Below are 21,736 nucleotides of genomic sequence, written 5' to 3'. Positions count from 1 at the left end.
CACCGAGAGGGTGGTCAAGCATTGGAACAGGCTGCCCAGGGAAGTGGTTGAGTCTCCATCCCTGGAGGTATTTAAAGAACGGATAGATACGGTTCTTGAAGACATGGTTTAGTGGTGGACTTGGCAGTGATAGGTTGACGGTTGGACTCGATGATCTTAAGGGTCTTTTCCAACCTTGACGATTCTATGATTCTATGATTCTGTGAAATGCTGCAGGAACAGCCAAAGCACATCTTTGATGTAATTCTTCCTCCCGGTACACCTCCACATAACAAATCTTTGCACTGAAGTATGAAATTAGTACTGATTCTTAGAGAAAAAACATTAACTTGTGGGGTTTTTAATGTCATAAAGCACATTTTCTTCAATTTCAATTCTGTAACAGTTGGTTAAGATTGAACCTGCAACAGCAAAAAATTCATACTGACTCTGGTAACCAGCACAGGCAAATCCAAACCAAACATGCCTAGGAAAAAACGAGAATAACTGAAAATATAATCTTTTAATTCAAATCCAGAGGGCAGTAGACAAGCATTACAATCTCCATTTAGGAGATAATTCTGCCCTCAAGAAAATTATAATCTGAATAGGCTTTGATAGAGACTGGAAAGGGAATTGGAGTCATTTGTGTTAGGCTCCACAGCAGGTGACAGAGCTGAAAATATAATCTGAGACTCTCAAGTGCCATATGTGTAAGAAATTGAAATTACGCAGCAGCAAAATGCAAGAACTTAGTTACAGCATTTTTAAACATGTGCTCATGCAGGCTATTAAGGATACTATGATGTGGTTATGTTTTGGACTGTTGTCAAAAAAACCCCCATCTATTTACCCATCACTTATATTTTGACAATGGTAATATGATTGTAGCAGAGTGGGAGCAAGTAACTCAAATATTATTACATTAATTTCCCTATAACATACCTGGGATGCAGTATAACTACAGCGCTTTTGGGGGGTTCAACTTCCAACCATCATACACTCGTCTTTTGGGGGACTCACTTTCCTTATGTCAAATTATAAAAGAAAACCAGAAGAGCCGGTACGGTTTACACTTCGCTGCTGACAGAATTAATTTAGGTATCGTGCCGCGTGCCTTTCCGCATCGCTTGGAAAATGTAGAAGTGAAGCGCTGGGAAGACTTCTCAAACCGGCGTGAATCAGCACCGCGATCACAGAGGCGAAGGTAATGAGACCTGAAGCGCGGGCAAGATGGGCGCCGCGCGTGCCACCTCACACCCACGCGGTTGGGCGGGGCAAAATGAAGTGGAAGATGTGAATCGCCCGTTAGCCACTAACGAAAAGTCCTATTTGAAGCGTACCGGCACGTAATGCAGAACCACGTTAACTGCCCGTGCCGTTTTCTCGTAGCAATTAGATAAAAAGGTGTATTACCCTCTAAAATTGCATATGCTACCCAAACGGGATTTTAAAGGCAGTCTGTTGCGGGAACATAAAGTCAGACGAACTCATATTGCTCGGGGGGGGGGGGGGGGGGGGGGAACCAGAACGAAAGGCTGGCTGCAGCAGGGTGGCAGTTTCGCAACACCCACTTCTCACGTAGCGGCGGCAAAAAGGATCACGAGAAGAGAAATGAAAAAGAAAACAGACCGCTAGGTAAACAAACAGAGAAACAAACCGAGACAGAGCCCGGCCGCGCCCCCACCGGGCCTCGCTCCGCCGCCCCGCAGCCCCGCCCCGGCCCCACCCCCCGGTCCCGCCCCGGCGGCTGCCGGCGGCGCGGGGGCGGGGGCGGCACCGCCCCTGGGTGGGCGCGTCCCGGCGGCGGCGCCCGGCGGCCACGTTGACAGGGCGGGAGCGGGGCAGCGCCGCGCAGGCCGGGCCGGTTGCTGGTTGTTCAGCGTCCGGGTGCGGGTGCCCGGTGAGGGAGCGGGGCCGCTGCCGCTGCCACAGTAAAAATGTCTTCGCCTCCCAAAGAGAAAGCAGAGACGCGGGCCGGACACCCTCCTGCTGGTACGGCCGCCGGTTCCCGTCTCTCCGCTCTTTCTCTTCCCACCCCTGGGGATGGGCAGGGGGGGCCGGGGCGGCCTGGGCAGCCGCGGGCCGGGAAGGGGCCGAGCGGCTCGGGGAGAGCCCGGCCGGGCGCCGCTTCCCCGCCAAGTCCCCGGCCTGCGGGCGCCGGGGCGCTGCCCGGGGCTGAGGAGGGCGAGGGCGGTCTCGGGCGGGTCCCGCCGCCGCTGCCGGCGGGTGTGAGCCCTGGCGGGTGGGTGTGAGCCCCGGCGGGTGTGAGCCCGGGGCGGTTTCCCCGTGCTCCGCTGCTCGGGCCCCGCCGCCCACCGCAACGCCTGACGCGGCTTTCTGTGGCGGGGAGGTGCTCCTGGGCCCCCATCTCTGCCGCCCGCCCGCCCTCCTTCAGCTTTCCCTGCCCGCTGGCGGCCTTCGCTAGCAGCCGGGGCGACGCTCCCTGCCCGGCTTTTCCCAGAGGAGCTCCCTGGTCACAGACGAATCCTCCTCGGGTTTGTGCTGTTTGGCATCTCCAGCTTCTGGCCCGGGAGGCAGATAGCGCCGTCTTCGTCGGTCCCTGTCCGTGAGGGCATCGCGACCTCGAAAGGCGGCGGAGGCCTACGAAGCCACCGCCCGCGGCTGGTAAAGGCGGGAAGGGGAGAGGAGCAGCCTCGGCCACACCACGGCCTGCGCGGCCGTTGGCAGCACCGCGCAAGCCAGAGCAGGCTGCGCCCTCCTGGCTTTAAATCTAGAGGCTGGCAGGGTAGGAAGCAAGCAAAGCTGGTTGCTGGCTGTCCGGCACAGGAGCTCCGGCACCTTCCACCCGCTGCTGCGCGCTCGTGGGTGAGCGAGGCAGTGGGTGGTCGGGCTGGGAGCCGGGTTTCACCCTCGGCGGGCACTGATCCGCTGAGCCGCCAGCTCCTCTCTGTACACAGGTGGCTCGCAGTATCCAAGTTGTTTTCTTCCTTCAGTGCTGTTAGTTTTCTTCTTCTATATTACAGTTTTCTTAAAAAAAGGGAACTTCGGTCCCTGCACCAGCAACTTTTCATGCCCCTTCTAGTGTTTCCTGGCGGAATAGTTGGGGTTTGTTTTTGTTTTGTTTTTTTAAAGTGTTTCAGTCAAGAAATGCTGAAATTCTTAATTCACAGGGTGGTTAGTTTAATATTAAAATCAATTGATGAGATTTAAAGCTGAATTTGAAAACAATTTTTGAACCCTGATTGAATACTGCTCTTTTTGTAATGAGGACCTGAAATTCCTTTAAATAGACACTAGAAGTGAGAAGTCATGGCTTTGCTTTGCATGGCAAATACAGTTCAGCAGTACAGTTAAGCCGATCTCTTGACTGAGCAGAGTCGTCCCAGTTCTGCAGCCTCCCTTGTCATGGCATTAGCTCTTACCTGACCTGGTGAGCTGGTTCAGGGAACCAAACCAAAGCACCTTTCCCAACGTCAACAGCTTTTGCTGCCATCGTTCCTCGAGCTGCCTCACCTTGAGGTCGGGTAAACGTCAGCTTCAGTGTGAAGGGATGGTTAAGACCTGAGGTTGGTTTAGCTGTGTCTTCCTGCTGCACCACTGATGGAAAGGGAATGAAGGGTAAATGGCAGATACTTTCATTTCGGTGCTTTGTCACTGTATTTCCTGATGTTGTGGCATGTTTGAGAGTTTTTCTTCAAAACCTGTCTTTTGAAACAGGTGGAATTTCTTTAAAGACCTGAAGTGAGCCTCTGTAGGCCACATGAGAAACTAGTGAGGCACAGTGCAAAAGCACAACTGGAGTACAGTACAGGTTTCCCTTGCTGTCGGAGTATTTCAGTAGTAGTATTTTTTTTTTTATTTGTAAAACATGCATCCACATGTGAACTGAAGAACTTTTTCAGCTATGTGCCTTTTAAGATCATTAGTATCCCTGAGGGTTTTTTTGTGAGTATGCAGCACCAATTCAGCTTTTGAAGGAAGGCGATCACCAAGTCTGTCTTTGAGGCCACAAAAAAAACCTAATGCTTTACAGTATCTTCAGGTCATTTCTGGAAGAAGATGGTTCTGAGCTGGTTGGCAGAGGAAAGTGGCCCTGTGGTCTTTTAACACTTGGAAAATCCACAATAAATGTGCTGACTAGCGGCAGTTTATATTTACTCTAGGGGCTGAAGCTAGGTTTTAATCTTCTAGCTCAAGCTGGTTTAGATCCTTGAATAATAATATAATGTAATAGGGCAGTTTGCAAACAAGTTTTAATAAAATGAAAGTAAAAAAATTTTTCAAAAAATAAATAAAAGATGACTACATAAATACAGGTGGACTTGTGTTCATAAATAACAAGGCAGGTTCCTAGTAAGGCAAAGATGCGAATAGGGGATCGTTTTTGACTAATGGCTTAAAAGTTCTGGTTTTGCTGCGTACGGTTGTATAAAGAGCCCTACCTGTAATTACAGGTATGTCTTACCCCACTGAGTATGAATTAGACACGTAAAAGTTAGGAAGGATTTGGATCATCGAATTAAAGCAGAATTGACAAATCCATTGTTTGCCATATGCACTGTTAGCCCTCGCTTACTGACTGCGTGGAGTCTGTTAGCTTCCTCTCTGCATTGATCTTTCACATAGGGGAAAAAAGAAAAGACAAGAAAAGCACTTGAAAAGACAAAAGATAATGAAGTGGAGAGAAACCTCAAGACCTCAGGCTGGTAACAGGGTGCACAAAGCAACTTTGAACTCCTTTCTGAAACTTAAGAGGGCCCCAACTTAAGCTTTATTAAATATCTGTCTCTCAGGGAGATCAATGCATCTATAATACATTGCTGAGTAGGTTTGTACCACTTGCAGTCCCTCTAAGGAGGTCTCCGTAATTATGCTTTTAGCTGTTCATTTCTTCTAGTAGATACTGTGGATCAGTAAAGCAAGGTGATTGTGTTAATAGTTTATTTATGAAGCTTTACAGTAGATTTGTGGAAATAGTTATGTGCTTTTTCCTACATTAAAAAAATATAGCTCTGAGACAAGATTTCTGTGAAATGAAGGTATGTAATAGCTCTTACTTCTGTTCTTGTTTTGTCAGACACTAATGTATATTCCCTTAAGCTTGCAGAACGGCGTATTTTGCATTTCCCTCAGTCCTGGCTTTTCATACATCTTATCGATGTAATGGAATCTGTTATTATGCAGTACATAAGAAATAAATGTTGTGTTAATATTTAATACTATACTCAAGGAAAACGGGAAGCTGCTAAAGCTCTTGGTTATACTCTGCAATTCTAAAAGCTCCTGTCCGGTTGCTGTGACCAGCGGGCCGTTTGAGTTGAGCTGGAAGGTTTCCCCAAGAAGGACTGCCTTGGGTCTGCAACCTGAGCGAGCTGGGGCCGGAGCTGTCGCAGAGCTGCGGTGCTTCTTTAGGTACTTCGTGCTTGCTGTGACTCAGTGGGGTTTATTTCAGAATTCAGTTTCAGAAACTGGGAGCCGTCTGAAAGAAGCACGGCAGTGGGAAAAAAGAAGGGTAAATAGACTGAGAATGTTTACCGACTCCAGATCATCTTGAGTGGTAATTGATTAACGCAGTTGTTTAATACATTGCCAAAAGGAGTAGTCGTACCCTTAAGAGGAACGCAGGCTGGCGTTCACAGGACAAACAAGACAGTCCCGTCTGCCTCTCGGGAGGGGGGAAAGCGTAACAGATAATAATTAAAATCCCAAACTCGGCTCTTATCCAGCAGTGGGGCAAACAGACTTGTGCTGTTGCTCTTGTTGGAGCGTGCTGCCAGATGATCCCCTCCTTATTTCGCACTTTAGAGGCTGGTGGCCTCTTGGCGATCGCCACCACTGGGAGCTGTTCCCGGTCCCCTCCTGGCTTAGCACAGATCCCACCTGAGCTCTCCCGAGCAACTGCAGCCCGAGCTCCCTCTCCAGCATGGGAACTGGTTTCTTCCTAATCCCACCACGGTGTCGTTGACACCGTCCTCTTCTGGGCACTGATTTCTGGCAGCGTTCTGGAAGATGATTTATCAGTTATTGAAATCCTCTCTCTGCTCTGTGCAGAATTTACTATAAGGAAATCTGAGCTTGTACTCTTTTAAGAACAACTTTTAAGTGACAAAATCACTGTGGTAAGCATCTGTCAAATTACGTAGTAAATGCTAGGCAAGTAAGAAACAGATGAATCCTCATAAGCCCCAAGAAAATCTCACAAATGGAGTGGGTTTTTCTTTAGCTTGGTGGATGTAATCATAATTTCTTCTCTCTGTCTGACCCTGAGGTAATGTAGCTTGGTTGAAATCTTTTGAAAAGGAAGGTGAATTATGTTGCAAGGGTATTTCTCTTCTTAAGATAAGTCTCTTGAAACTAGATTGGGCATGAGCATGCTGTGTCACACGTGGCAGAGATGTACATCAGCTCTATGTATAGGATGCTGATCTAATTATTTCACTTTTGGTCTCAGAAATACAAATTATTACTGCAGTTGTTTGCTGGATTCTTCTTTTGGTTTCCCAAATCTGCACAGTAACCCTGGATTACTAAAGATTATTCAGTTATGCACCAATGTACTTTTAGCTGACTGTACTATGCCTGTTGATATTAGTGCAAAAAATTAGATTATTAAAATTATTAAGTTACTGCATTGGTCAGTCACTGTTACGCCTTTTGATTGTCTGGTTATTTGCTTTTTAATCCCTGTTAATTCTACATACAGACAAATCTGAACATGTTAGCTGCATATCTTTGCTAGTAACGGATAAAGAGAAACCAAGTGGCTGATGGCCTGATGATATACAATATGAGAGGAGAGAGATTTTAGACCACTGAAATTAGCACTAAGTCTTTGGGTAGCGTTTTCTTTAGTTTTCTGTTGGATGGTGAAGAACGTGGAAGCGTGTGTGTATTGTCCAGAAGTGCTGTTTGTAGCCTGGCAGATGTTGCTGTGGAAACAGCATCTACCGCAAAAAAGGAATTTGACAGGGAACTAATAAGAACTAATTGTGCGATGATGTTAAATTTATAAATTAATGTAAATAAAACATACCAATCACTTTGATTAGCTGAGGTGTTAGAACGAGACAGCACTTGACAGAGTGTTTGCTTTTGCAAACTAACTTAAATTTCTAAGGAGTTTGCATTGAGAAAAATTAATAGGAATTTTAATTTTTTTTTCCATTTTTAAAACTACATTTCTTTGTTGCCTAACCTTTCTATCTTTCTTTGTCCCATGTGAAACATTTCTCACCAATTGAAGTATTTTAAGTTTTATGCTGGAGAGAGAACACAGAACGGCTAGTGGTTTGGTTTGGGTTTTTTTTTTTTTTTGTAATACATAAGAGGACACTGTTTTCATAGGTTTTCAAAGATATTTCTTTGGTTTTGTCTGTTGATGGCCTGTCTTTAGTTAATGTCCTTTACTGACTAAGAAGTTTATCTTTTAAATGTCACTCAAAGCTTAAAATCTATGTAAAAAATCGTAGGGCCAAAAAGCTGTCACTTTCTCCTAGGGCAGGTCACTTTCTCTTTACTGCTTGCCTTCGCCCAGGCTGTAAAATTTATGCACAAGAGCATCCTTTCCATTGCTGTCCTGGTTAAAAACTGAGAACTAAACCTGTTTCTAGGTTTCGGGGATTAGCACTGACCTGCTGCGAGGTAGGGTAATCCCTCCGTGGCTGGGCGCAGGAGGGCTGTCAGAAGTACAGCCTCCCCTAGCCCCGCCGGCAAGCCGCTTCGGCTCCTTCCCGGTGCTGCTCTGGCATCCTGCTTGCTGGGGCTGTGACATCTCTGCCGAGGCTGTCCACAGACCTGCTGTGTCGCGGCAACGCGAAACACAAACCAACGCATCCGTAGGTGGTTTTATTGACTCCTAACTGCTGTAGTGGTTTTCTGATGCGGTTGCTGATGGCAATGTAACCCATCCAATTAGCTAGCGAGATGCATCATCTTATCTTGTGCTGTCCTGTAAGCGTGTATAGCAATGGTTGAAGCAAAAAAAAAAAAAAAAAGTACAATATCAAAACAGAAAGCAGATCAAGAGCAGCCTGCCTGCTGCTCTGCTTAGTAGCTGCAGTGTTAGGCCTGTCTTGGTTCCTGTTTTATATTTCAGTTTGGAGGGGATAAATGATGAACATAAGTGGATTTGCTTTCACTTCTTGTTTTGTGTTTCAAAGGGATGCTTTCATGTTTGGATAATTTCTAAAACTAAATCATGACAAAGATTTGAAATGTAGTAAATGCTTATGTTTTGCAAAACAAAAAGCTCTGTTCTAAATGCGAGTTAAGAGCACCCTAAACTTTGCTTTTTATTATACTGTTCATGAAATCTTTCCTTGTATAAATACTATTATTATTATAGCTGTACTTTTTAACTTGAAATGACAAGTGAGGTTCTTCATCCCTTCTTGTTTTATGGGATTATTTAACATTCACAGTTGTGGCCTTTTCCATGGCGTTATGCAAGCTGTAGCCTCCATTTCTTCTTCTGACTGCTGCAAGTTTGCAGGGGTGGGAGAGAGTTAAAACAGAGTTGAGTTTTCTAAAATGGTATTGGAAGCAGGTGGTAAAATGAGCTGCAACTTCTCAGGATGAGCAAAGATGTCATGATGTGAAAGAGAATGGCAGATGCAGCCCTGAAGTAGCTGTTCTTCACGCTTGCCACTTTTAAACACTTTGGACCCCTTTTCCAAACTATGATAACTATGAAACTATTCTGTGAAATATTGGGGGGGGGGGGGGGGGCGGGGGCGGGGGGAGTATCATCCTTAAAACATTCTTCACTTAATCTGATTTGACTGAGGTTTGTTGTGTCTCTCTAATTTTCATTCCAGTGAAAGCTGGTGGGATGCGGATTGTGCAGAAGCACCCACACAATTCTGATGCCAAAGAGGAAAAAGATAAGGATGACCAAGACTGGGAAACCAGCAGGTGAGCATTTTGATTTGCTGTGCTACAGTGAATTTCCATGACTTTGAACCTTATCACTGGTTTTGTTTTCCTTGTGGATAGCAAACCAAGGATACAGTTGTTTTTGTATCATAAAATTGATTTAAAGCAGTAGCAAGTTATATATTCCTTCAAGAGAATTGGGGAATTTGGGAATTTTTACCTTGCTGAGCCTCCTTTAAATGATCCTGCCAGGTAGGAGAAGGTTAGAGAAAAAAGTACAGTTAATGTAAGACATCAGGTTTCCTAAAATCTCTGAACATCATTTCACACTTTGCAGAAATATAGAGGCTAGGCACATTTGGTCACAAGCATTAGGCTGTCAGTCTGCATATGAGGTCGTCTTCCTGTGTGCTAGGTGATTCCTTCTACCGTTTGGCCCATATCCCTGTCTCTGCGAGGTATTTGACAATATGGTGCTTTTTAAAAGACAAGTAAAAATAAATGCTGTTAATATTATCTGCTTTTATTTTGGGTGGGAATTTAGCAGTTTTAGTAGTGGAGGATACCAAAGCAAACAGTTGTTACTGTAGATTAATAAATCTACTTAAAACTGCTAGTCACTGCTGTGTAGAAATGAAAGCAGGGAGGTTCAATGGACTGTTGCTGTATTTCTGTTCATACAAAAGCCACCTGGTTTTGTTCTGCTTTCCTTGGCTAGCTGTTTTTCTTTGTAACCAAGACTATATTTACCTGAAATCTTTATGTACTAGCTTATTGCATGGGTTTGTCCTTGCTATTTGTTCAAGGCAAAAAAAACCAGAGAGCCATTCTTGTGCTTTGGTAAGTAGACTGACTTACATGATGTTTATTTTACATGTAACACCATGGTAATAAGTTGGCATTGTGAAAATATCTCTGTAAATAAGAACAAACGTGCTTATTTACTAAATCACAACTTCACTGGGAAACATGTTTATGAGAAGGGAAAAGTAATTCTTATTAATTTATTCAAATGAAAGGCAGGAAAACAACACTTTATGCCATTTCTTCATTAAGCAAATTGGTCATCTTATATTTCTGTTCAGTGGAATGTGAGTTGGAACAGAGTTTGTATTGCAGTCAGGTTTTGTCCAAAGGAAGGACTCATACCTTGTGGTAAATTTAAACTTTGCTTGGGGTTACATCCTTTTATTTAAGGTGTGTTATATACCTGCTTATTCTTGCATTTCCTTGGCATGCCAGCCTCGTGGTGAGGGAATCTTATTAGGATCTAAATGAGAAGACTTCTTATGCTTGTTCACAGATCTGAACCTCTGTCACAATATAGCTATCTGCTTTATTCCTTTCTTCAAACAAGATTGTAATTTTCCCTTCTCACTCAAATAGTGTAGGGAAAAGTTAAAATTTAACCTTGGTCTTTGTGGCTGCATCTGCTTTAGCAGGTGCTGTGCCACAATAGAAACAGATCTGTAGGGGGAAACAGTCGGTGCTGAGGGCTTCATGTTCACACTGCGTGTGTTTCTGAAATTGCTTAGTCTGGTCTTCTGGACTGAAGGACCAGTCCTAGCTGATGTGTGTTAGGTGTCTCCGTGGGCTGCGTGTTCCAGTGTAGCGTCATCTGCAAGGAGTCCAGGTTAGGTGCCTTGAGACCAATCCATGGTGCAAAACAACGTGGAGCCAACAGAACGATCAGGAGGAGTGCGCTCCTGATCTTAAGACGCTAACAAATATGCACTGTATATTAATATTGTAAAGCAGGCCCTGGAGCAATTTTTATGCTTTCAAGGCAGAGGAGAAAGTTTAATGACCTCTAGAGCTACCTTATTAACTAGGGAATAGCTAACTGTTGCATCTACTCCCTTAGCTACCTGGTCAGTTTATTGACAAAATACACACTCGGAGTGTGCTCTTTGCTTTGTGTTTTTTTTGTTGTTGTTTTTTTTTTTTTTTTTTTTGTAGAGCATACATTATTGGTCCCTATTAGGCACCTGTTTCTTGAGCCTGTATATTAATACAAAAAGCATTGGTCTGAAATTTTTATTTCTTTGATTTAATCCTCTTGAGAAAGAAAGTGGCAGGAAGGACATAAGGAGCATAGTTAGATGGGAACCAGCATGAATTATAAAACAAAACTGTAAGTTGTTTTACAAGTCCGAGAGAAGTTGTTTTCCTGGTAGAACTGAGAAACCTTTGCGTCTGCGAGGGAAAGGGTTTAATGTGCCTGTTGTAGGCTCCTGTGGGAGTACTTCTACAGCCGGTGGCTGTACAAGCTGTAGATGTGAGCAAGACATTATTTAGCCATAGACAGAATAAGCAAACTCCACAGGCCATAGTACATGAACTTGTTGTTGTTGTTTGTCAAAATTAAATTACGTTTGCAGCATGTCAGCTGCTTTTGTGCTGGAAGGTGCAGTCCCCTGGAGTTTCTCTGTCTGCTCCTGGGGCTTCATGGTGCTCTTCCAAAACATCTGGACTTCTGATGCCTGTGGAGGGAGGTTTATCAGGAGGGGGAGAAGAGGCCACTAGCATTCTGTTCTGCTTTCTACAGCACCAATATACATGTACTTTTTGGTCTTTGCTACCTGGTATTTTATGTCCCCCCGTCTGCTAAGCAGATGCAGAGACATCTGTGTTTTTAACTTTCTACTCTCTCGTTTTTAGTCTTTGCCATTTTAAGGTAGTATCATTGATATGATGCAATCTCTACTCCCTATTGCATTCAAAGTCAAAAGAAGCAAACATCCCTTCAGGCGACTCTTATCAGGTGGTATTGGCAGCTGAAAATGATGTGAGAGAAAATAATAAAACAGAGAAGAGTAATTTGTGTGTATCTGTGAAGAGGGAGGCTAGGATGATCAAGTGATTATTTTAATCTCCTTGCAGGCTTAGTCCTCAGACATATTAATGGAACTGGGAGTAAATCGAGGCAGAATTTGAGATTTTGAGCTCTCCCAGAGTTCCCTGGGAGCTCTGAGAGCATGTGTCCTCCCCACAATGGCACAAATCTGAGCAGCTGCTCAGCAAAAAAGCTTTCAGCTAGAGTTCATAGAAGTACTTGCGGCTTTGGAGACAGCTGGCATTGTTTTTGCAGTGTGCTTGCAGAAAAAGAGGCTGGGTCAGTGTTTCTAGTCTTAACGTAAACAAAGCTGATGGAGGTAAACACCCCTGAAGTAGCTAACTGTGCTGTGATAAAGGTGACTTTAACATTCACCAGGTATATCTTCTTTGACATTTCTTTTTCTCAGTTGTTTAGCAACTTGCAATCCAGTTACTGTAATTTACTCTGCAAAGTATTTTATTCAGTTCTGGTTCCTAAAATAAAATTGTTATGAAAACCTACCATTTCATGAAATGGTAGGCTGACTTGTCATAATGGTGATTTGCGATCCCTTAAAACAATATGTGGTAAGATGGTTTTATACGAATTTAAACTATTCCTACAAGGCAGTTCTCAGCCTTGAGCAGTAATGGAAATAATTTTATATGTCTGGTATACGTATAGTTTTACTTAAAGAGGAATGACTGGATGTGATTATATGGAGAAGACTTGATGAAAGGAGGGAGGGATTGCATCATTTGGTTTAGGTGAACTAAAGAAAAATGTGTGTGGCATCCAAAGCCAGTGGCACCACTGTGGTCAAGATGTCAGTGGTAAACTTGACTGTGAGGTGAGGTCCTTTGCCCACGTGTTCTTTGGGACAACAGTAATTTTGATCAGCCTGGTTGGAGATAGGATACTGGTTAGATGAACTTGTGGTCTGATCCGTTATTGATTTTCTTATGTTTCTGTAATTGCTTAACACTTGCATTGATTTGTTTTTCAGATATGGTTGCAGTTTTGATTGATTGACAGTCATACTGATTGCTGCCGGAAGGTTTTTTTTGTGATGCTAGATGAAGGTGAAACGTATAATTAGAAGTAGGGTTATGAATAGAAGGCATCATTTTTCAGGACTGTATGTTGTCACAGAAAATATTTGGAATGAGTAGGCTGCTCATAGTCCTGGGCTTTATTAGAATGCGTATTTAACTGAGATTTGCAATATCACATGCACTCCTGTGCCAGCATCTGACTCTAGCCATAATAAATATTCCTGAAAGACAGATAATTTGAAGTGAGCTGCTTGTTCAGTTTTGCACAAGAGCTTCATTAATCGTCAGTCTGGGACCTCAAGAAGAAGAAACTATAATTATATATCAGCATCTGGATTTAAAAAAAAAAAAAAGTAAAGCAAATATCTGGCTCATTTGATCTTTTAACAAACGCGGTAAACTGCAAAGGCTTTCATGTCTGAAGACTCTTTCCTTCTCTTTTGTTATATTTCTGAAACAAAGTCGGTAATTACAGTGATTTAATTACTGAATATAAATGCAATAGAGTGGTTTCTTGGTGTACATATGTAAATTGCATGCGTTTTGTATCTTAAACTTACTTGGAGATTGTGAATCCAGCATTATGTCTGACTTCCCCATTAGCTCTAGAAAGAATAAATTATGCAGCCTGGATTTTAATTCAGTTTCGGATGTGGATATTGGCCTTAGCTATATTCATTGGGCAAAAGAAAAAGAAAAAAATTTGAGAGGATAATTTAGAATGTGGTGACTCAAAAGCAAAATCATGCTAATGAAGCATATGGGTGTCCGTATGTCAAAAAGCAGGTCTTGGTACTTACTCAGCTCCATGGTGAGAAAGGAGTTGTCGAAGGCCCCTGTCATCTTTCAGGTTACTTGTTGAGTCTGAATATGCTAGTTAAGCTGCATCAGCTTTTTTTCTTTTAGAAGTGCGGTGGAAATCTCAAAAATTCAGGCTGCAGGTATATGCTTTCATTCAAGAGTAAATTTGTTTTTCCTTTCCCTCACTTTGCTCTGTTGCAACTGACAAGAAATAAGCCTCAGGCATGATTTCCATTTTTCATTTGCCATTGATGATTCTGCTGTCATGGAAATATATTTAATTTTTGCCTTGTAATGACCCTTGTTGTCCAAAGTTCTGACACAATTTTTAAAAAAGTGTATTACACAACTGAGCCATTAGAGCAGGTTTGTATGCTTGTTTACACCCTAAGTATGGAAATGCTTGAAACTGTTTCTCTTCCTTGTATTTCACCTTGTTGTTCTGGTTATTTAGCTGGGGCAGGAACTGTAAAGTCAAAGTCCTGACCGTTTAACTTGGGAATAGCTGCCCTTCAGCACAGCCAGGACCTGGGAAATGATGTCCGGTGTTCAGCTCGCTTGCACGCAAGTCCTGTAGGAGGTAGCATCCGTCATGGATGAAAATGTTTCTGTCCAGTTAGTTCTAATATTGTCTGTTGTAGAGACAACAGGTGTTTGACAAAGAGAAATCTTGGGAGTTCTAACACAAAAAAAAAAGTGAGATACTTCATAGCTTGTTAAACGTGGAAACCAAATCTCCATGAACAGGTAGCACTGTACTTCCATAAATACTTAGAGTGAATAGCCCATTAGTGTTTCTCCCATGTAGTTCACCAACATACAGCTGAAAAAAAGACCTCTTTACCTGTGTTCGTGCATCTATAAAACCAAAATATTGGAAAAGCAAGAAGGCATTGACTCAGCACGGTGAATATTTAAGGTTAAAAGAAAGAGGTCGGGACAGATAGGCTGCTACATCTTCTGCTTAAGTTTTTCGAGAGGAAATGTGCAACTTTGGTGGGTAGAGGATTGACTGAGTCTCCCCTTCTGGCAGCAGGGCCACTTAAGTGTTGGCTTAAAAGGTCCCTTGGACTATCATGTCAGTGGAGGCAGCTCTGAAGGAGTGCACTAAGTACGAGCATCTGTCAACATCCAGATCCTTCTCTTTGACAGAATTCACATTTCTTCCACCACTTTTCTAACCACCTCTTTTTTTTCCCCTCTTTTTGGGGCCTGATTCTGTTACCTCTGTGAGCTGATGTGGCTTTACACAAAGATTATGTTCACAGACTGTATATTGCCATTTTATGCTTGACCATATAAAAACTGAAACTTGATTGTATGTATGGATATAATGGATATGACTCTTGAGGGTTTTTATTCATGTCCTTTGAGCTTTTATTCATGTCCTTTTTCATGGCCTTTGAGCTCATTACTCCGATGTGGAGCTTTGGAGGCAGTTGGCCTTAGAGGATGAAATGTCTGGGGGAAACGCAATGAAAAAGCAACCTGGCTGTGAACACTATGCTTGCGGTTTCTGGGAAAGATGCGAACTGCAGCAAACATTGGGCATTTATCCCGTTGTCATACCAGTGTTTGGTGTGACTGTAACTTTTTCTTTACTTGGTTAAATATGCCGAAGGCTAAAAGGAAGTTCTGCTGGCACAAGAGCTGTAAAAAATTTGCAACTATAATTTTGTAACATTATTAAGCAGTGTTGTCGTGGTTTAACCCCAGCCAGCAACTAAGCATCACGCAGCCGCTCGCTCACTCCCCACCAGTGGGATGGGGGAGAGAATCAGAAGGGCAAAAGGGAGAAAACTCGTGGGTTGAGATAAGAACAGTTTAATAATTGAAGTAAAATAAATTAGAACAGTTTAATAGGCAAAGCAAAAACTGTGCACGCAAACAAAGCAAAACAAGGAATTCATTCACTACTTCCCATGGGCAGGCAGGTGTTCAGCCATCTCCAGGAAAGCAGGGCTCCATCATGCCTAACGGTTACTTGGGAAGACAAACGCCATCACGCCCAATGTCCCCCCCTTCCTTCTTCTTTACCCAGCTTATATACTGAGCATGACGTCATACGGTATGGCATAGCCCTTTGGGCAGTCTGGGTCAGCACCCCCCCGGCTGTGCCCCCTCCCAGCTTCTTGTGCACCGGGCAGAGCAGGGGAAGCTGAAAAGTCTTTGACCAGTGTGAGCGCCACTTAGCACCTATTTAGCAACAGCTTAGCGCTACTTAGCAAGAACCAAAGCATCAGTGTATCATCGACATTGTTCTCATCCTAAACCCAAAACACAGCCCCATACCGGCTACCAAGACGAAAATTAACTCTATCCCAGCTGAAACCAGGACAAGTGTACAGAACATAGCGCAGTGAGGGAAATAGCTTCCTACCTTCTCCGAAACATCTTTATTTTCCAGAAAGATTCTGTGCTTAGTGTATTCCCCCCCCCCTTTATCTTTATTATTTTGGACTTACATTCACTTCACAGTTAAGGGAATAGCTTCTTAATAGTGTCACACTCCTTTCCTTTACATAAGTGATATTGCCTTCAGTGCATTTTCCCACCTCATTATTCGTCTTCATGTCTCAATCTTTTGCATAGTTTTTATGATTAGCAGATGCTGAAGTCTATTTAATAAAGTTTATATATGCATAATTTGTTTAATTATAAAAACAAAACCCAATATGAGCAATTTTCATGTGATTTTTAGGACAATACCTTCTGCAGATGACCAGTTACTCGGAGAAGTAGCGAAGTAATTGCTATGACCCGTGTTGAACCATATCAAATGCATATATGGTTATAGATTTAACTATAGAGAATAGAATATGTAATACTGATTTTTAAATGCAGAACTACTGTATGGAAAGAAAAGAGGCTGTGAATATCTCCATTTAAGAAGTGAAAATATCTGTAAATGTAGGGAATGGCGAAAAAGCTAGACAAGATTATGAATGAAGCATTCTCATACAGGAAGATGTGAGTCTTCTGAAAGACTATTTCTTGCTTCCAGTATTTCTTGATGATTGAAGCAGTAGGTTGATAAATCCATCAGTGTAAGTGCTAGTTATGACATTATATGGATAGCTCTTTTCATATTCCTGAAGTACTGTGTGCATGTGTGAAAGAACTAAAAAAGATCTGATATTTTCCCCCCTCAAAGTGAACAGAAGATACACAATCCAGCTCAGCGAGAGCTGGGTTCAGTCCCAAAGAAACATATGCTGTCTTACGAAATTAGCTGGAAAGCTGAGTTGAATTGTCAACCAAGCTGGTGTAAGAAAAAGATTTTAAAAGAATGCAAGTCTGTAATTTGTATTCTGTGCGATGAGGAAAGTGAGAAAAGCTTAGTCATATGCGAGAGGAAAATGGATGGGAAGGGAAGTAGTATCTTGTGAGTGACACAGCTTAGTTAGCATGGTGTTCCACGTCTGTATGGAAAAGTAAAATACCTTATGCTAATAGCTGGAGTGGTCGCACTTTGCTTTGTGCTTGTCTCCTGGAATCTTTCTGAAGTAGCGGAATGCATCAAATGAAGGTCACCATGCCAGTTTGAAGGCAAAGACAGTGTTGAAACAGATGTTACACAGGCATTATAAAGCACAAAAATCTCCAAACCCAAAAGTATAACCAGATGCTTTTCATTATGCCAACTAAGCCCAAATCTGTATTACTTAAGTGTTCAGCAACACTGAGAGCAGTCCTAAAGCTAAAGGTATGAATTTCTGCTAGATAAAGCTGCCAGAAGACCAGCTGCTACTCATTCATTTAGAATCAAAACTCTATGTTTGAAGTGAAGTCACCATGAGTTGAAAATGAGTAGGAGGTGTGTGAGATTGACACCATGTGTGCCAAGGAAGGGGGGAAATCTTGTTTCTCAAGTAGCACCTTCCTCTCCCTTAAGTTTCTTCTGCCTCAGCTACAGCAGGCAGTGAACTTTGAAGCAGTTTAATATTAAAATAAACTTCAGGATTGTCATTTGTTAACTGTCACTGGGCCAAACAAAAGGGAATTGCAGTTGGCTGCATCCAGGACACTGGTACTAGAAGCAGGAGATATGTGAGAGATAATTAAAAGCAACACTGAACTTGTTATATTATCATCAGAGTTCTATTTAGTCTGCTGTAGCAGTTGATAGAGCTGTTCATTGCAGCACATCACTTGATGGGAAAATGTTTGCTGCAGTAGGCTCGCTGCCTTCTGATTTTATTGCAACATTTCGATGACGGTATCTTGGTCACAGGCATCCCGTTAAATAAACGGCAATTAGTAAAAAACACCTTAGCAACATTCACACAAATCTTAGTTCTGATGAGTTTCAGTTTCTCTGGGATTCGTTCCTTAGACTGTATGTAACACGGTGAGCCTGGGGCTGTTAACGTGTTCAAAGAGGAGCTGTTTTTGTTGCTGCGGAGTACAACCAAAGTGGTTCGTTCTTTTCCCTAATGATCTTGAAATATAACCCTTTTTTTTCCAGATTGTTAGAGCCATAATTAAATACGAGGCTAGCTCTCAATTATGGAGAGACCCATGGCATGCTTCATCTTGCATCCCATACTGCAGTACTGAATCAGGCTGTTGTAGAGTCCCCAGCGTGTTTGGTTTCACCAGTGTCTTCTGCAGCAGGTGGACTCTGCCCTCCCCGAGTCTTGGGGCATTCATTCAGACTCAGCTCCTGTTGCTTGCCTTGGGAATTCTGTCCGGGATGGGGGGAGGTAGCATTAAGCTTGCAAATGACAATGTGCTGAGGGTATGACTGGGTTAGGTGTCTCCTCAAATTATAAATTTGACTCTGAGAAAATGACAAATACAGCGGACTGTATTTAAGACAATTTTTTCTTTTTTGGTACTTTGCAGTGCTGAATGTTTGTCGTTGCTTCCCAAAGCCTACTCTAAAGACTTTTTTTTTTTTTTTTTTTTTAAATCAAAAAGAAGGCAGAACTCCAGGTACTACAGTGGAAGAGCTAGGCTGTTTTTTGCCAGAACAGCTTAAGTTGTAGTGTCTGTTTTGAGAGTATTTGGACCTACTGAAAGTCTTCAAAAATAATTCAGTAAGCAAAATTTCATTACTGAGTGTGTGCATCCTTGTACACCCTAAACGCTGATAATGAGCTTGATTGTCCTCCATTCCTGACGGTCATTCTCCTGAGACTGTAACCTTGTATTAGTGTTTAGAACATGCATTGATAAACTGCGTTTACTGTTTGGTGGTTGTTAGGATGATCAAGAGTACTTTGTGTTACTTTACTTGAGAAAGCTGTCATTGTTAGATCTTTATTTTGTTTTTAAATCTTTTTTTTTTTTTGCATGCAACATATTGGCATATTTGCTAATATGCAACATGTTTATTGTTGGTAATAAGCAACTTATTTGTATGCAATGTATTAGACTTCTGGCTTTGTGGGGCACTAATGAATTAACTCACCAGTTAATGCACAACCCCCTTTGGCTTGTTTGTTAAAATGTTGCTTTTGTAGTGGAGGTGATGGAATAAAATTTCAATAAACTGAACTGGGTATTTTTACACTTCTGTGATTCTTCATGCTAAATTGTGATTCTAGAGGAAAAGTGTATGTAGCCATGTGTATGCTGTTTTATATCAATAGTGACACTAATAACATTACCACAAATTCTTCCACATAAGGCTATTTAGAAGACTTTTGACTAAATTAAATTTAGCATTCTAAGATTCTATTCTATGATTCTTATTTATTGCTTTGGAAACTGCTGTTTTCAGGCATTACACGATTCTGTTTCTGCTGGTGTGTTTGAAAGGTTTTATTCTTGTTCCAGTTTACATTGGGGGAAGAAAAATGCCAGTACCTCAGAAGCTTCTAAGGAGCGGAGCTTCGTGTTCTACTGCTTTCTCCAAACATAAGCCTTCCGGCTGACAGCACTGGCTGCTCAGGTTCCTCCCCTGTATTGGGATGGTTCGGATGACCTCTAGATGGCTTTGAAGTTAATACTGCATTTTTCTTTCATATCTTGTAAGCAAGCATGACTACAGAAAACTTGCAGTCCTGCTGATAATGTATTATTTATTCCTGCTGCTGCCCTTTGGAGGATCTCCCTTTATGACACCTTGTTTCCCAGTGTTCGTGTTCTTATTTCGTGTTGTGTCTTACCCTTGAAATTATTTCTGTATCGGTTAGTGATTGCCAGTTGTCCTCTTCCTGTTGTATTTTCCTAAAATCACCTTTTTCTTGTGAAAAGGGTTCTAATGTTGAGAGACCTATGTGTATGTGGTCTTCCTCCTATGCAGAGCTTACTAACAACTTCGCTGGTCTGATGATCAGGAGTTGGCTCTTTTCTATTTTTTATGTCAGACTAAGAAATAAAAATGGTGTTTAGGAGCCGCATAGTTCTAATGGAAATAGATATGTAATAGATATAGATGTTTTAAAGCAGTGATGTGTCATTTTTGTGTATGGCTATTCCAGTTTCTGATCCTCAACAATGTCTTCTGCCATATCCCATAGTAATTCAGTTTAATGAGGGGCTTTGCTGGCATTTTTTTTAAATCTTTGCATACCGAATAGGCTAGAAGATTTTTTTTTTTAATTGCTTTGGTAATTCTTTCAGGTTTTAATACCTTTTACTGGGAAGAGGAAACTTGCCAAGTTAATGCACAGTTTTTTCCCCTGCCCGTAGGAGAAGGAAAGGGAAGAAAACTGCTTGCAGTTAATGCACCAGATTGTCTTCCTCTCCAGCATTTTTTAAAATGTATATAGGTTTATTAGCTAAGAGCTTTTTAAGACACTGTATAGTTCATGCTTCTCCCTGCCTGTTGCCATATCTTCTAAACCAATAAAGAACTATTCATACAATGAAGGAAGGGGGGAGGTATAACCTCATTATAATCTTTCTTCTTTTTCTGTTTTAAAGAATATGAATGGTTATGTAGGGCCAGTATGGAGCTCGTGTCTGTCCTTGCCCGCCTGTGCAGCGCTCACCAACAGATGGTACTTCAGGGCAGTGTACAAGAAGGGACGGTGTAGAATGAGCCTGATGAACTCTCCCAGCATCTAGCAATCCAAATTACTGCTTAGAAACTTGCTAATCATATTAAATTACTGCCATTGGACTTAGTTCCTATTTCTCTAGCCCTCTTTTGAGCATACGTACGTTTCCCACCTTGATAATCATCTTCCTGTGGAGGTAGCGCCACAGTCTAAGTAGTGTATGCTGCAGAAAGTGTTTTCTTTTTGCTTGCCTGGTAACTTTTTCCTGTGCCCTCCAAGTCATATGTACTAAGAAATAGTGAATAACTGTATTTGTTTTACCTTCTCTCTACTGTATATTTTTCCTCGAGTTCTCTTTTATCTTGTTGTTTGTTTTTGTGGTGGGATAACTGGAAGTGCAGTGTGGAGGGTCAAAGCACACCGCAGACGTACGCACTGGCATAGTTCTATTTTTCTGCTTCTTTTCCTTCTCTTGATTGTTCTTGTGTTCCAGTTGTCTTTTTAACTGCCTTTAGGGTATTAAGCTGCTGATTTCAAAAATCTTCTCACGGTTATTCCAACATTTGTTTTTGATTTTAATAACTGCTCTAGAGCCCATCATTATGTATGTACAGTTAGGATTGATTTTCCCGGTGTGTATATTCTGCATTTATCAAGGTGTCATCTTTCTCTTTCGCTTTATTGTTCCATCATTCCTCTGAGATCCCTTGTAACTGTATACATTCAGGTTGTTTTTTATCCTGAATAATTCACTAACATTAGCATATATTGTCATCTCGCTATTTAGACCTCTTTTCGAGATTCTTGCAGGATCCCACTGTTCATCATTATGATGTTTGATTTATTCCTATGCTTTATTTCCAGTTTCTGATCCTCGAGAGTGTCTTCTGCCATATCCCATGGTAACTCAGTTTATTTAATGAGGAGCCTTGTTTGCATTTTCTGGAATTCTTCGCATACCAAATAGACTGGAAGGTTTTTTTCTTCACTTGATCACTCATTCAGATTTTAATACCAGTCGCATCAAATATTTAGCCAACATATATAACCTCTATTTTGGGGTAACTTTACAGTAACTTTACCTGGAAAACCCACACATTTTCTCTCTAGAAAATCCTGAGCTAAAGTTTTTCTAACACTGTTACACTCACTAGGTGGCATGCAAAAATTTGCAAACAAAGGAATTCATATGCTGAATCTAATTCACCATTCACATTACTGAAACAAATTAACTCTTTATTGGCTTGTTTTTAATATTTCATTTTCTAAGTTATTTCTTTGTACCTATTTAA

General features: G+C 42.0%; 1 protein-coding gene across 1 annotated transcript in view; it reads left to right on the top strand.

The window, feature by feature from the left end:
• The first annotated feature begins 1,752 nt into the window (after positions 1-1,752).
• The window catches only part of DAP (death associated protein), a 57,570-nt gene continuing 37,586 nt past the window's right edge, over positions 1,753-21,736 (top strand). Inside the window, exons 1-2 of the mRNA XM_087760855.1 lie at positions 1,753-1,974; positions 8,760-8,856. Coding sequence (XP_087616981.1) covers positions 1,920-1,974; positions 8,760-8,856 — 152 coding nt within the window. The 5' untranslated portion in view covers positions 1,753-1,919. The remainder of the gene's footprint in view (positions 1,975-8,759; positions 8,857-21,736) is intronic.

This window comes from Nipponia nippon, unplaced genomic scaffold (genome assembly GCF_047370975.1).
Source record: "Nipponia nippon isolate SJK-2023a ecotype South Korea unplaced genomic scaffold, ASM4737097v1 scaffold_1, whole genome shotgun sequence".
Lineage (NCBI taxonomy): Eukaryota > Metazoa > Chordata > Aves > Pelecaniformes > Threskiornithidae > Nipponia > Nipponia nippon.
Note: the sequence above shows the minus strand (reverse complement) of the source record. Positions and strands in the feature narration are given on the sequence as shown.